This window comes from Lampris incognitus, chromosome 11 (assembly GCF_029633865.1).
Source record: "Lampris incognitus isolate fLamInc1 chromosome 11, fLamInc1.hap2, whole genome shotgun sequence".
Classification (NCBI taxonomy): domain Eukaryota; kingdom Metazoa; phylum Chordata; class Actinopteri; order Lampriformes; family Lampridae; genus Lampris; species Lampris incognitus.
Window position 1 is genome coordinate 24,056,161 of NC_079221.1, and position 15,681 is coordinate 24,071,841.

Sequence of the window (15,681 nt, forward strand, 5' to 3'; positions counted from 1 at the left end):
CGCCGCTCGCGGGATGAACGTCCTAAATCCACCATCGAGCTCTTAAACTTAAATTCATGATAAGGAAAAAAAGTCACCTTTCTCCAAACACTTGAACCATCCATCTCTTGACATCCTTGGCTGATGATTGCACGCAAAATAAATGTAACTCTTAATATATCACAATTTAACTGTTACCAATATAGCCCAACAATAGTTTTTTTATTTCTATTTTGCTTAACTGCGTTAATTTCTTGAGAATATTTTCTTTCTTTTTTTTTCCTATTTCATTTATATGATAATTTATTTACCCTTATGTTATTTACCTGGCTGCGTCGATCCTTATTCGTACCAATGTGACTAGAAAAAAATAATAAAATGAAATCACCACGTGATACTTCCAGCACGCGCCGTCCTGTACAGGTCAGCTGCTGTTTCCGACGCCATCTGGACTTTCGACGGCTGTAAGGAGAACTCGTAGTACATATTTTACGATTTGGGATCAATTGTGTTTCATTGACCTTGAACTGCGCCTTGGGGTTTTGCAAACGTGTTGGAACTTAAATTTTTTTTTTAATTGCAGGCAGCCTATAAAAATAAAGTGGAAAAAATCAAAACATTGCAGCCTATAAAAATAAAGTGGTGTAGAGGAGCTCAAGCAGGAGTCGTGACAACTTTCTCTTTCGGCTACACAACGTGCACCATTTATTCCTTCCACCATTACAACAACAAAACCCGCGCAGCGGAAGTGTGTCACTGTAAACCTGAACCAAGGAAACAGCAGCTGTAAACACGTTCCTACTAGCTCAATAAGGGGAATTATGTAGCCCCATAACCACTACACACGTCCCCCCAGAATTCGCCTTAATACGAAAAGTCAGTGTGGCGAGGGGGGCGGATCTCTCTGACCCAACGGCTCCGCTGAACAGGAGCTGGGGGCTGGTTAACCGCAGGCAAAGCAGCAGAGTCCTCACAGCTGGACCGGGGAAAGGGAGGGGCTGGGGAAGCAGGGGGCGGCTCGCCGGGGGAGGGGGGCAGAGCCGGGGGGCGCCCCCGCCATGGGGGCAGGGCAAGACCAACAGGGCGGTCTAAGTCCAGGTGAGCAGGCTTGAGGCGGTCCACAGAAACCCGCTCCAGCCTGCTGCCAACCTCCACCACAAAGTGCTTATCTCCAGTGTCCCGTACCCGAAATGGGCCGTCGTACGGTGGCTGCAGGGGACCGCGGTGCGCGTCGTGACGGATGAAAACATACTCCGCCGACCACAGCTTCGTGGGGGCACAGGACTGAGAGCCGCCATGCTGAGAAGTGGGGACCGGTGCAAAAGCCCTGGCTTCCTCCTGCAGCGCAGTCCGTTGGCATCTGGCGGACCAGGGAGCTGTGGCGGTGGGAAGGAAATCTCCCGGGACCCGAAGTGGCTGTCCGTAGACCAGTTCGGCGGATGAGGACTGGAGGTCTTCCTTGGGAGCCGTCCTGAGCCCAAGCATGACCCAAGGCAGTTTGTCGACCCAGCGGTCGTCCTTGAGGGTAGCCCGCAATGCGGCCTTCATCGAGCGATGGAACCTCTCGACCAATCCATTCGCCTGAGGGTGATATGCTGTGGTGCGATGGAGTCTCACCCCTAAACCCGCGGCGATCTCCTCCCAGAGCGCTGACGTGAATTGCGGCCCTCTGCCTGAGGAGAGGTCAGATGGGGTGCCAAAGCGGGCGACCCAGGTTCCGATGAACGCTCGGGCAACCTCAGGCGCTGTCGTGGACGAAAGCGGGATGGCCTCTGGCCATCGCGTGGTCCTGTCGACCATGGTGAGCAGGTATGTGAAACCACGGGAGGGGGGGGGCTACCAGGTCCACATTCACGTGGTCGAACCTCCTCTCAGGTACCGTGAAAGGTATCAGGGGCGCTTTGACGTGCCGGAGCACTTTGGAGCGTTGGCACTCCACACAGGTGTCAGCCCAGTCCCTCACATCCTTTTTGAGTCCATGCCAGACAAACTTTGCCGCCACCAACCTCTGTGAAGGCTTTCTGCCAGGGTGAGACAGCCCATGGACTGCGTCGAAGACCCGTCGCCTCCAAGCAGTCGGAACGACTGGTCGGGGCTGACCCATAGAGACGTCGCACAGGAGCGTGGCGCCGGCGTCGTCGAAAGCCACATCCTCCAACTGCAGCCCTGTGTCGGCGGTCCTGCATGCCTGCACTCCTGGGTCGGTGGCCTGGTCAGCCGCCATCTGGCTGTAGTCGAGTCCCAAATGGGCGGCACCAGCGATGGCCCAGGAGAGACAGTCAGCGACCGCGTTGGACTTCCCAGCGACATGCCTCACGTTGGTGGTAAACTCTGAGATGTAGGCCAACTGTCGCTGCTGGCGGGCTGACCACGGCTCTGCCACCTTGGCCATCGCGAACACCAGCGGTTTGTGATCGATGAAAGCCGTGAACTGACGGCCCTCCAGTAGGAAACGAAAGTGCCTAACAGCGAGGAAAAGGCCAAGCAGCTCACGATCAAAGGTGCTGTATTTGCGCTCTCTCAGGTTCAACTGCCGGCTGAAGAAGGCAAGCGGCTGCCATGCACCGCTCACCCACTGCTCGTAAACCGCGCCGACAGCGTAGTCCGAAGCATCCGTCGTGATGGCAATGGGCGCTCCAGACACAGGGTGTGCCAGCATCGCCGCGTCAGCCAGGGCGGCCTGCACATCCTTAAAAGCCGTGTCTCTCTCTGCAGACCAGTCCACAGCGTGTTTGGGGGCTGTGCCCTTCAGAGCCTCATATAGGGGGCGGAGGAGATCGGCAGCCCGGGGGATAAACCGGTGGTAGAAGGACACCATGCCAATGAACTCCCGGAGGGACTGGGCCGTGTGTGGGCGTGGAAAGTCTGCGACGGCCTCCACCTTAGATGGAAGGGGGGCCGCCCCGTCCTTGGTGACCCGGTGGCCCAGGAAGTCGATGGTGCTCAGACCAAACTGGCATTTGGCCGGGTTAACTATCAACCCGTGCAGGCTGACTCTCTTGAAAAGGGCTCTGAGGTGGGACAAGTGCTCGGACACGGGGGTGCTAGCGACCAGGATGTCATCCAGGTACACAAAGAGGAAAGGCAGGTCCCGCAACACTGAGTCCATGAGGCGTTGGAAGGACTGCGCGGCGTTCATAAGCCCAAACGGCATGCGCAGGAACTCGAACAGTCCGAACGAAGTTGTCACAGCCTTTTTGGGGACATCAGCGGGATGGACGGGCACCTGGTGGTATCCACGGACGAGGTCCACCTTGGAAAAGATCACTTTCCCAGCCAGGTGGGCGGAGAAATCTTGGATGTGAGGGACCGGGTAGCGGTCCGGTGTTGTTGCGTCATTGAGCCGACGGTAGTCACCACATGGACGCCACCCACCGCCAGGCTTAGGCACTATGTGGAGGGGTGAAGCCCACGGGCTGCTGGAGCGATGGATGATGCCGAGGCGCTCCATGTTCTCAAACTCCGCCTTGGCGACAGAGAGCTTGGTCGGGTCGAGGCGCCGAGCTCGGGCGTGCACCGGCGGGCCGGTGGTGACGATGTGTTGCTCAACCCCATGTTTGGTCGTAGATGACGAGAATGTGGGCTGAGTGAGGTCAGGGAACTCGGAGAGAAGATGGAGAAACACGTCCTCATTGGAGAGCATGCTGGACAGCCTGACGGAGCCTGTATCGCTGAGTGCACACGCGTGTGAAGCGAAGGTGACGGCGTCAATCAGGCGTCGATTCCTGACGTCCACCAGCAGCCCATGAGCACAAAGAAAATCTTCACCGAGGAGGGGAAATGCCACGTCGGCGGTGACAAAATCCCAGCTGAACCGCTGTCCGTTAAAACACATGTCAATGTGCCTCGTGCCGTACGTACGGATAGAGCTGCCGTTAGCAGCTTCCATGGGAGGGCCGTGAGCGCCCGACAGGGCGTCCACACTCGATGCAGGTACGACACTCCTCTGCGCCCCAGTGTCGCATAGGAAACGCCGCCCCGAGATGGAGTCTCGCAGGAAAAGTAGCCTGTTGTCATCCACGCCGACGCCCATGGCCACTAGTGAGCGCCGGCCTTGGCGTTTCCCGACGAGCTGAAATTGCACGGGGAGGTGCACTTTTTCGCCTTGGCCCCGAACTTTGCACGGTAAAAGCACAGGCCGGGCTCCTGTCGCCGACCGGGGGTTGCCGCGGCGACCACCATGGAGTCACCAGGTGGTGGCGTGTGGGGGTGGGCAGGGGTGAGCGCGGACGCGCAGTGCTGCTGTTGGCTGGCCAGGAAGAACTTGTCAGCTTCTTCAGCTTGCTTGCGGCAATCGGTAATGTTGGTGTTAGCCAAAGCGGTCCGCACCTGAGCAGGCAGTTGTCGCAGAAACAGTTGGACAAAGAGGAAATCAGGTGTGTGCGCCGGTCCCAGCAGATTCAGCATTTTGTCCATGAGCTCGGATGGCTTGCTGTCATCCAAGCCTTGCAGAGAAAAGAGACGGTGGGCCCTCTCGGCGTCGGAAAGTTCAAAAATCTTCAAGAGGTGATCTTTGAGCCCCTTGTATTTGTCTGCCGCCGGAGGATTTGTAAGGAGACTCACCACTCTAGTTGCAGTCGAACACCCGAGCGCCGATACCACGTAGTAGTATTTAGTAGCATCATCCCTTATTTTGCGGATAGCAAACTGCGCTTCTGCCTGGGCGAACCATGTCGTTGCCGATGACTCCCAGAACTCTGGCAATTTGAGAGAAACCGCGTTGATTTCGTCAACCATGTTCGTTCGAAAGATTGTCTCTGATAACTACCAAGAGACAAACGTCGGGGTCACCAGTGTAGAGGAGCTCAAGCAGGAGTCGTGACAACTTTCTCTTTCGGCTACACAACGTGCACCATTTATTCCTTCCACCATTACAACAACAAAAAACCCGCGCAGCGGAAGTGTGTCACTGTAAACCCGAACCGAGGAAACAGCAGCTGTAAACTAACGTTCCCACTAGCTCAATAAGGGGAATTATGTAGCCCCATAACCACTACAGTGGGAAAAAAATCAAACATGTTAAGGGGGGAATAAAGAAAAACAAAACTTACAATAAGCTGGTTGCATAAGTGCGCACACCCCTAAATTAATACTTTGTTGTTAATATCTAAACTAATACCTTTTGATTTTCACACCGCACTCAGGCTTTTTGGGTAAGAGTCTATCAGCTTGGCACATCTGGACTTGGCAATATTTTTCCACTCTTCCTTGCAAAATGAGTCAAGATTGTGAGGGCATCTCCTGTGCACGGCCCTCCTCAGGTCACCCCACTGATTTTCTATTGGATTCAGGACGGGGCTCTGACCAGGCCATTCCAAAACGCTAACCTTCTTTTGGTGAAGCCGTTCCTTTGCTGATCTGGATGTATGCTCTGTGTCGTCGTCGAAAGCTGAAATTCCTCTCATCTTCAGCAGACGCCTGAAGGTTTTGTGCCAAAATCAACTGGTATTTGGAGCTATTCATGATTCCCTCCACTTTGACCAAAGCCCCAATTCTGGCTGAAGAAAAGCAGCCCCAAAGCATGATGCTGTCACCACCATGCTTCACCGGGAGTATGCTATTCTTCTGGTGATGGGCTGTGCTGTTTTTGGGTCAAACATACCTTTTGGAATTACGGCCAAAAAGTTTGACCTTGGTCTCATCAGACCATAACAAATCTTTTTCCACATGGTTTTGGGAGACTGGATGTATCTTTTTGCAAAATTTAGTCAGGCTTGGATGTTTTGTTTTGTTTTTCCTGTGAAAAGGCTTCCGTCTTGCCACCCTACCCCATAGCCCAGACATATAACAATATAGGAGATTGTTGTCACATGTAGAGCACAACCAGTACGTGGCAGAAATTCCTGCAGCTCCTTCGATGTTGCCGTAGGCCTCTTGGCAGCCTCACTGAGCTGTTTTCTCCTTGTCTTCTCATTAATTTTGGAGGGACGTCCTGTTCTTGGTAATGTCCCCGTTGTGCCATATTTTCTCCACATGTTGAAGATTGCCTTCACTGTGTTCCACGGTATATCTAATGCCTTGGAAATTCTTTTGTACCCCTCTCCCGATCAATACCTTTCAACAATGAGATCCTGATCATGCTTTGTAAGCTGTTTGTGAATCATGGCTTTTGCAGTTGGATATATAAGGAAGATATCAGGAAATTCCCACAGGAACAGCTGAACCTTATTTGGGGTTCATCACGGTCACTTTGATGGCAGTTATATACCAACTACTATTTAACATGAGCTTGAATGTGATTGGTTAATTCTGAACACAGTCACATCCCCAATTATAAAAGGGTGTGCATACTTATGTAACCAGTTTATTGTACGTTTTTTTTTTCTTAAAATGTTTCTGATTGTTTTTCACTTTATTTTTATAAGCTGCAATTTTTTTAAAAAGGGGAAGAAGTTCTGACATGATTTATCTTGGTTTCATTTTTTTTTTTTTTACATCACAAAACCTGCCATTCTAACAGGGGTGTATATACTTTTTATATCCACTGTATAGATGGGTGACAAGTTAGAAAAAAGGAAAAACCTGAATGTTTGACCCCTACAGTGTGGGGGTCTTGGGGCTCTGTTATGCTATGGAGGGCATTTACTGGTGATGGGCTGCATTTAGGACCCATGGTTTGGGTTTGAGCCCCCAGGGTAGTCCAACCTTGGGGGTCATCCTGGATCGTCCTCTGTGTGGAGTTTGCATGTTCTCCCCATGTCTGCATGGGTTCCCTTCGGGTGCTCCGGTTTCCACCCACAGTCCAAAGATGCGTAGGTCAGGTGAATCGGCCCAACTAAATTGTCCCTAGGTGTGAAGGTGTGAATGTGTGTTGGCCCTGTAATGGCCTGGCGGCCTGTCCAGAGTGTCTCCCCACCTGCCGCCCAGTGACTGCTGGGATAGATTCCTACATCCCCCTGCAACCCTGAGAGCAGGATAAGCAGTTTGGATAATGGATGGAATGGATGGCTGGTTTGGGTCCAATTGTCCCCTTAGAGGGAAGGGTCACCGCAAATCAATACAGTTATTCTGAGTGATCACCTTTATCCTATGATGAGACATTTCTATCCTTATGGGAGTGGTCTCTTCCAGGATGACAATGCCCTCATCCACAGGGCACAAGGGGTCACTGAATGGTTTGGTGAGGATGAACATGATGTAAATCATATGCTAGGGCCTTCACAGTCACCAGATCTCAACCCACTTGAACACCTATGGGTGGTTTTGGACCGACGTGTTAGACAGCACTCTCCACCACCATTATCAAAACACCAAATGAGGGAACATCTTTTGGAAGAATGGTGTCCATCCCTCCAGTAGAGTTCAGACTTGTAGACTCTATGACAGGGAGCATTGAAGCTGTTCTGGAGGACCTACACCTTACTAAGACACTAAATGTTGCTTTAATTTCTCCCCCATCTGTATGTATGCGTGTGTGTGTGTGTGTGTGTGTGTGTGTGTGTGTGTGTGGGTGTGTGGGTGTGTGTGCATGCACAGAACATGATAGATGGATGGATGGACGGATAGATAGATAGATAGATATATAGATAGAATACTACAACAAAACATTATGACAATAGAGATGATAATGTTGATGACAGAACCATAACCTCACAAGATGTCTATTGTCTCTTCCATTTTGTGAACGTCCAGCTGTTTGTTGCAAATTTCAGGCTGTTTGTAAGTATGCAGTAAGTAAGTAAGTAAGTAAACTAATAAATAGCATGATGTAAAAAAAATGGCACCAGTTTTTGACAAGTAAATGCCGTACAGTTCTTTCACATTCTGTATTTCAAAAGGGAATCTTTTGTTTTTTTTCCCAATGTAAAGAAAAAAAAGCCACGATGTAAAAACGATAGCAGTTTATTGTATTTGCTACTGATACTCATGTACACATCAAAATATGAATCATTACAACAAAAGTACAATAGTGTAAGTTATCAATTCACACATATATTTTACAGGGTTATTTCGAACACATACTGTTGAATAGAGAGAGACATTACCATGTGAAGCATTGTGTCATCATCATGAAAACTCCCCAAAAATGCAACCCTTAGATGGGCTGAAAGGTCATTTGTAAAGAGGCAATGACTTCATCTTCAGTCTTGCTACAGATAAAGACTGCCCTTCTATGTAACGCAATTATGCTGAGGAGGCATACAAGAAGTCTATTACAATGAAAAAGGCTTATAAATGGGTTAAAACACACAACCTATATACACTGTGTTAGTTGTGTCCAAAACAGTAGACTAATAAATTAGTGAAGGTATCAGTATGGGTCGGACACACATGTTAAAATAACGGGTTTTGTGAGTTCAGGTAAAAATAGTGAAGCGTGAGCTTATCAGTGGAAGAACAGGGAACGTTTGTAGAAACATTAAGAATTTCACAAAACTGTACTTCAGATTCTTGTGCTGCAAAATGTGGTCTATTTCCTGTCTTTATATGAAATGATTTCCCAGCGTCTGAGGTATGGTATGATGGCACAGAACTCACAAACCAAGACAGGCTCCTACTTGCTAGTTTGCCACACACACACACACACACACGCACGCACACACACACACACACACACACACACACACACACACACACACACAAGGTGCAGCTTGACAGCAACTGTCCTCTCATGCAGAGTAACTGCAGGACGTGTACACACCTCCGGCCCAGTGTGTTTATGGATGAATCAGATTGTCAGCAGCAGAGGGGTTGCTCTGGTTCCTTACGCTGTTGATGCTGATAGTGTGACGCCCCTAGCTTGTGAGGCAGGGGTCTCAAAGCTGGGTTGTCGTGCCCTTACCCTTCTCCTCTGTGTTGCCATTCTCATCGCACTGAAAGCTTTCGTTTTCCACGGCATACTCCCCCCTATCGTTTGTCGTTCCAGTATCCCCAGCCTCCACCTTCGGAGACTCGCTGTCCTTGTCAGATGAACCACGGCCAAACAACCTTTTGTACCCCTGGTAGCCTGTTGAGGAGACATTGTTTAATCACAGAAATCAACTATGATTCTTCTTTTTTTTTTGTGGCTTTTTTCCACCCTCATTTCCCCCCAGTTGTACCCGTCCGATTACCCCACTCTTCCGAGCCGTCCCGGTCACTGCTCCATCCCCTCTACCGATCCGGGGAGGGCTGCAGACTACCACATGCCTCCTCCGATACATGTGGAGTCACCAGCCGCTTCTGTTCACCTGACAGTGAGGAGTTTCTCCTAGGGGACGTAGCACGTGGGAGGATCACGCTATTCCCCCTCAGCCCCCCGAACAGAACAGGCGCCCTGACCAGCCTGAGGAGGCGCTAGTGCAGTGACCAGGACACATACCCACATCTGGCTTCCCACCTGCAGACATGGCCAATTGTGTCTGTAGCGACGCCCGACCAAGCCGGAGGTAACACGGGGATTCGATCCAGCGATCCCCGTGTTGGTAGGCAACAGAATAGACTGCCACGCCACCCGGAAGCCCCTACCATGATTCTTAATATGAATGAATCAGAGGTGTTTGAGGTTGTTTGACAACAGTGTCACTGAAAAAAAAGTCTTTAACAAATCCAAGTGAAGGATTTTATTCACCTAAGTTGCAACCCCAAGTACACTGAGTGGTGCAATTTGGGTTTCAGGGAGTCAGATTGGTTTAAAATAGAAATGTCTGACAGTTTAGCTAATTTCAGCCTTCATAGGAAAAAATGGCCATCTCATATATTCTGTGTTTATGGGGTTTCATCTAGGTTCCACATAAGTGATGTGAGTTGAGCATTCATGAATGACCCAGTGTTTGTCTCTCTGTGATGCTCTTTTCATAGTGGTATGTGACATAACACTAAACAACACCGCAGTGAAAGAGATACCTGTCTGTTTGTTATTGCCTCACCTCCCACAGATATGAGTGCCACAACCAGCTGGAAGATGCTGTAGATGAGCGGGAAGGAGAACATGATCTCCAGCTCGGCAGGGGAGAAGGACAGCTGGACGATGGTGCTGCACAGCTGCGCATTCTGGAAGCCTGTCTCCAGTGCGATGGTGCGACATCTTAGGGCAGCAACGACAAAAACAAGAGAGATAAGATGCTTTCACGGCGGCTGCCGGTAGTCACATAATTTGCCACAATGCAAAAAAAAAAAAGTCCAATTTTAACCCTGTTATTTGATTTTGTATGTGTTTTTTTAAATCGTTCTTCAAAAACAAATGAAGTGATGTGAGATGTGTCGAAGTCTTTCAGCAAGGCAGGAAATGGCAGATCACTGCTAGTATCAAGATGCGATTCAAGAAAATCTGTGAAACTTTTTTAAAAAAAGTTCTACATTACATTACTTATTTAGACAGCTGTCTCCTCTCATGCGGTGCATGTGCTCAGGGCTACAGTACTTGTTTGCATTGTTTTCAGTAGCTTTGAATGAGGATTTGAAAACAAACCTATACGCTGGACATTCATGGGGTTACAACAGCAATATCCAGCAAGGCCTGGTTTAGGCTCCGCTGTTTATGGCAATAACAAGCTTCATTTTATTTCAATTTTATGTATTCATTAATGTTTATGTCCTAATGTTAAGCAGATTTCCATATCTAAAAAAAAAATCTTCCAATCTCTCTCTCTAGCACATAGTCCTCCTGCCTGTACCAAAACCTTTACATATAACCCAACAGCAGATGGAATACTAGTGGTGTACAAAGAGCGGTATTGTAAGAATATCATCACTATACTGTGGTTATTTCTTTGTAGTCAGTAGTTGTGGCCTTAGTCTTTCATTGTGAGAGCTCAGAGCAAAGGTGTGCGAACTCTAAATCAGGCTTTGTTTGAAGCTAGACAGACACTTAAAAAATACTGTAAACTGTGACAGTGACAGGACTGTGGCAGCATCTGGACTGTTAGCTTTATTCTGACCACTAGGTGGAGGCAGAGGTAGCCTGACGGTCAAGTCAGTCTCGAGAACTAGTCAGCACATTTATATCAGGCTTTGTTTGAAGCTAGACAGACACTTAAAAAATACTGTAAACTGTGACAGTGACATGACTGTGGCAGCATCTGGACTGTTAGCTTTATTCTGACCACTAGGTGGAGGCAGAGGTAACCTGACGGTCAAGTCAGTCTCGAGAACTAGTCAGCACATTTATCTAATGTGGATGGGTGCAGCCTGGGTGGGATGGTGGGTCGTTCAGCATAGTCCACAAAAAAAATAATAGGTCCAAAAATTCCAACCAAAGTGTATTCGATGAAACCAAATAGTAATTATCTTATGTAAGAACATAAACTCAAGAGTCGCCACCACGCCAGGTTTTTAAGTCCGAAATACCAAATATTTGGTGATCCTTTCACTAAATTTCAAGTTTCAGTTCACTATAAAGTGCAGTGTGTTCTTATCCATCATAGGTGAAAGGTCGGCTTGTATAATGTATCCTGTGCTTGGAATAAAAAGGTTCACATTTTGGGGAAAAAAAAGACCCATCCTTTAAAGTAAGCTGAGTAACCCAGCCACTGAGGATGCACGAGCCAGTGCACTCTTAGTGCCGGTCCCAAGCCCGGATAAATGGGGAGGGCTGCATCAGGGATGGCATTCGGCGTAAAACCTTTGCCAAATCAAATGTGTGGATCATAAATCAAATGTCCATACTGGATCGGTCGAGGCCCGGGTTACATTACATTACATTACAGTCATTTAGCCGACGCTTTTATCCAAAGCGACTTACAATAAGTGCATTTAACGTAGGAAATCAGGAGAACTACTAGTCATCAGAGGTCATAAGTGCATCTAAACAAGCATCTAAGAGCAAAACCAGTGCTAAAGTAAAAGCGCAAGAATGAGATTTTTTTTTAAATGAGTGAATATGATAAGTGCTAAGAGCAAGTAACAGGGTAGTAGTTCTTGAAGAGGTGAGTTTTCAACCTGCGCTGAAAGATGGGCAGCGACTCCGCTGTCCTGACATCAGTGGGGAGTTCATTCCACCACTGTGGGGCCAGGACAGAAAAGAGCCGTGACCGGGTCGATCAGCAGCAAGGGCCTCTGAGCGACGGGGCAACCAGGTGTCCCGAGGCAGCAGATAGGAAGGAGCTGTTCCTTTCACGCCCCTGTAGGCTAGCACCAGAGTCTTAAACTGGATGCGAGCAGCTACTGGGAGCCAGTTTAGGGACATGAGAAGGGGAGTTGTGCGGGAGAACTTAGGGCGGTTGAACACCAGACGAACTGCAGCTTTCTGAACAAGCTCCAGAGGTCTGATGGCCGACGCTGGGGCACCAGCAAGGAGGGAGTTGCTGTAGTCCAGTCGGGAGATGAACAGAGCCTGGATGAGCACCTGTGCCGTCTCGTCGGTGAGGAACAGGTGACTCCTCCTGATGTTATAGAGGAGAAATCTGCAGGAGCGGGCAACCGATGCAACGTTTGCAGCAAATGACAGTTGCTGCAAACCAATGACCGCCACCAGTACTGTTGGCCAGCAGGGTACTGAGTGCCTTTACAGTAAGCTGACTACAACCCTGCATTTGTGTAGAAGTTTGGCAAAGCCTCATTTACTTGCACTTAGAATGTATCATTATCATTATCATTATTATTATTATTATTATTATTATTATTATTATTATTGTTGTTGTAGTTGTTATTATTATCAATGAATAATTACCCAGTAATTCAGAGAGAATATCTAGCTAAACCACATATGGCACAAAAAATATGAATATGTGATTTTACCTGTACCAAGGCTGACCCACGAATCGAGCCAGGAAAAAACCCAAGGCAAAGCCAATGAAAGGGTAGATGGTTCCAATGATCCAGAGGGAGGGAGCGATGACCCAGGAGGACTGATAGAGAACGCCTCCAATCACCGCAATGATGACGATGAGGACAAAGCCCACAATGGACCCGACCTGCACACAAGTAACACACACACACACAATGAAGCCAAATTCAGGCAATTTAGGGGAGTCAAGCCACAGAAAAACAAACCCATCTTAATATTATTGTCTATTTTACGAAGAATGCAAAGTATATTCTCACGCTGAGGATCTTCTTTGCTATCTTGGGCCTCTTATGTTTGACGTAGATTCCCAGCGTAACTGGGACGAGGAGGGCCACGAGGGTGATACCTAAGAGCATGGAGATACGTGTCAGCGGGTGTACTCTGAACCATCAACAAGTTTCAGTTATTCTGAAATAAGATTAGTTGAGATACACTTGGTTAATGTAAAACGTCGTCAATGTAAGCACATGACGAGCTTTCGATTTTTTCTTGGCAGGTGGCATCAATGTATTTAGATGGAGCCAGAAAAAGGCAGGGGAATATTCTGTAAAAATCCCAATGCGCTAAACACACAAATCAAAAAGAGGTCTAGTGAAGAGTAAAACAGGCCTATGCAGTACCACCTAGCAGATGTGTTCAAGGTAGGCCTTCCTCAGATCCACAACAGCGTCCTCACATTGTGGGTTGATGATGCACCGTGTGCAGTCGGCTTACCTATGCTGTCGTATGGGATCTCGATGGTGTCAGCAGAGGTCCAGGCAGTGGTGTAGATGAGCAGACAGAGGGGCATCATACCCAACGCGAGGATGGAAGAGCAGGCTGTCATACTGATACTGGGGGGGGGGGGCATGGACACAGTGTAAATACAACAAAGCATTATGGGGGACAAGTTTCTTTAAAGAACATAAAATTCAAAATTGAACCAAAAAAGAAACAAAAGATACTACCCGTGCCCCCCCCCTTTTTTTTGTTGCATGGATATATGTATGGGCACGTGATAAAGACAGCACTGTAGAACCTCCCACATGAAAAAGTATGTAGGCCGATATGCAGTGACACACAGATGGAAACGTTAAGTGGCAACATATTTTTCATATAGTCTCATGTGTTGGTTCTTATTTGCATGTCCAAATTAGAGTTTGGAGTATCTCAAATTTCTGAGAGGAAAAAAAAAGAGGTCAAACTCTGATATCCTAATGGCTCATTTCTATATGAGAAAATATTAGGCCAGTGTTTCACTTTCATATTCACAATGACAAGCACCGATACTCCCACTGATCTATAAGCATGCATTGGCCTTATCAGTCTGTCAGCAAGTTAACCAAACAGTGGAGCAGCCGGTAAGCCAAGCAGGCAGGCAGTCTGTACGACCCATAAGCGGTCAGCTAGTCAACAATTTTGGTTACACAGTCAGCAAACCAACCAACCGGCTAACCAGTGATGCATTTGTTTTCTTTTAAAAGTTAAATAATTTTGAACTTCATTTCCCCCCCCAATGCCGTTAATGTTTGTCATTTTGCATCTTTGATCGTGGTAGCATCACAGACACCTTGCAATTCACTTACCTGACTGACCTTCCCACCTTTTCCCGCAACTCTTCTGAGTTCTGTCCTAACCTAATCTCTGCAAATGCTTTTCGAACCCGTTTGAAAACCCTTCCAGTCATCATTACATCTAGTCTGCAAATCGATCGGTCTATCGGTAGGCGTCTCACCTCAGGTCCATGTCTCCATCCAACCAGTAACAGATAATATTAGAGCTGGAGCCTCCGGGACAGCAGCCCATGATGATGATGACGACCGCCTGCACGGGAAGCACGTTGAAGGCCAGCGACAGGGCAAAGGCGAGGAATGGCATGATCCCAAATTGACAGAGGAAACCAATGAAGATTCCCCAGGGCCTCCTGATGTGGCCCCATAGCTTTCTGACATCCACGGTGCAGCCCATGGCGAACATCACCATAGCCAGCATGATGGTGAGCACCGTGCTCAACACCAAACTCAGCGTGGCGTTGAAGTCACTGGGGGGCACCAGGCAGTCTGTACCAAAGCAAATGGTGGCATTAGGATGGCACGTCCGAGGCACCGTGGTGGTCATCACGTATTTGGAAGTTGTGGCGAAAGCGTTAAAAAAAAAGAAGAGAAGAGAACCGATTGCTCCCGGTTTAAGGGGAGATAGAGAAAGATGTTTCTTCGTTTTAGCAAGCCTTCAGTATTGGTGCTCTTCTCCTTGAACCCGCAGCAACAGTGTGAGAGCCTGTCTCTCCCACGGGGCTTTAATGCCTCCCCTATACCCGGGTGGGAAACAAAACCAGAGAGAAAAATCAAAAATTAACCCAACTTAAAAGTTTTTATGAGGTCAGCGTCCAAAATGTGTGCCCGCGAATGGCGAGAATGTCGTTAATTCAACCTTGAGCACAATAAATGTAATTGCGCCACGTTCTCCTTTTATTGTTCTTCGGGCTCTTAAAACTTTATTGGACTCCCTCAAACTCTGCTGTGCAGCATCATCATCATCCTATAATGAGCGGCACCGAACGGGAGGGAAAGATGCACATCGCTCCCATGTAAAGAAAACACACCCTGAATGCACAAGGTCCACTGTGCACGTCATCACACAGGCCGCCGGTGAGCACCATGGCGGGGTGAGGTGGTGGGGTTATGACATTTGTCAATTTGAGGCCGTCATAAAATATTATATTAGGAATGTTTTATTCTTGTTTTGAAGCAGGGCTAAAGTGAGCCAAGAACGTGGGAGTAGAACAGAAGCACAAATTTTACTTACATGTCATGACTGAAATCATGTAAATTTAGAATAAAAAATAAGAAGCCACATTAATGTGTAATTCTGCTGGAATACCCGCTTTGAGCTGCCTCTCCATTTCCAACGCCTCATGGGTTACATAGTTCAGTCACATGGTCCATATCTCCTAACGTAATTCTAAACACACGGGGGAAAAAAGTCCTAAAACCCCAAAATACAAATAAATAAATAAC

General features: G+C 48.0%; 1 protein-coding gene across 1 annotated transcript; it reads right to left on the reverse strand.

The window, feature by feature from the left end:
• Positions 1–7,815: 7,815 nt before the first annotated feature.
• On the reverse strand, positions 7,816–14,934 carry slc10a2 (solute carrier family 10 member 2). The gene is made up of 6 exons (XM_056289637.1): positions 14,400–14,934; positions 13,400–13,518; positions 12,943–13,031; positions 12,637–12,812; positions 9,828–9,985; positions 7,816–8,926 (listed from the first exon to the last, which is right to left on the reverse strand). Exons 1-6 carry the CDS (start codon positions 14,780–14,782, stop codon positions 8,736–8,738), a joined length of 1,116 nt encoding a protein of 371 aa, XP_056145612.1. The 5' UTR covers positions 14,783–14,934; the 3' UTR covers positions 7,816–8,735.
• Positions 14,935–15,681: the final 747 nt, after the last annotated feature.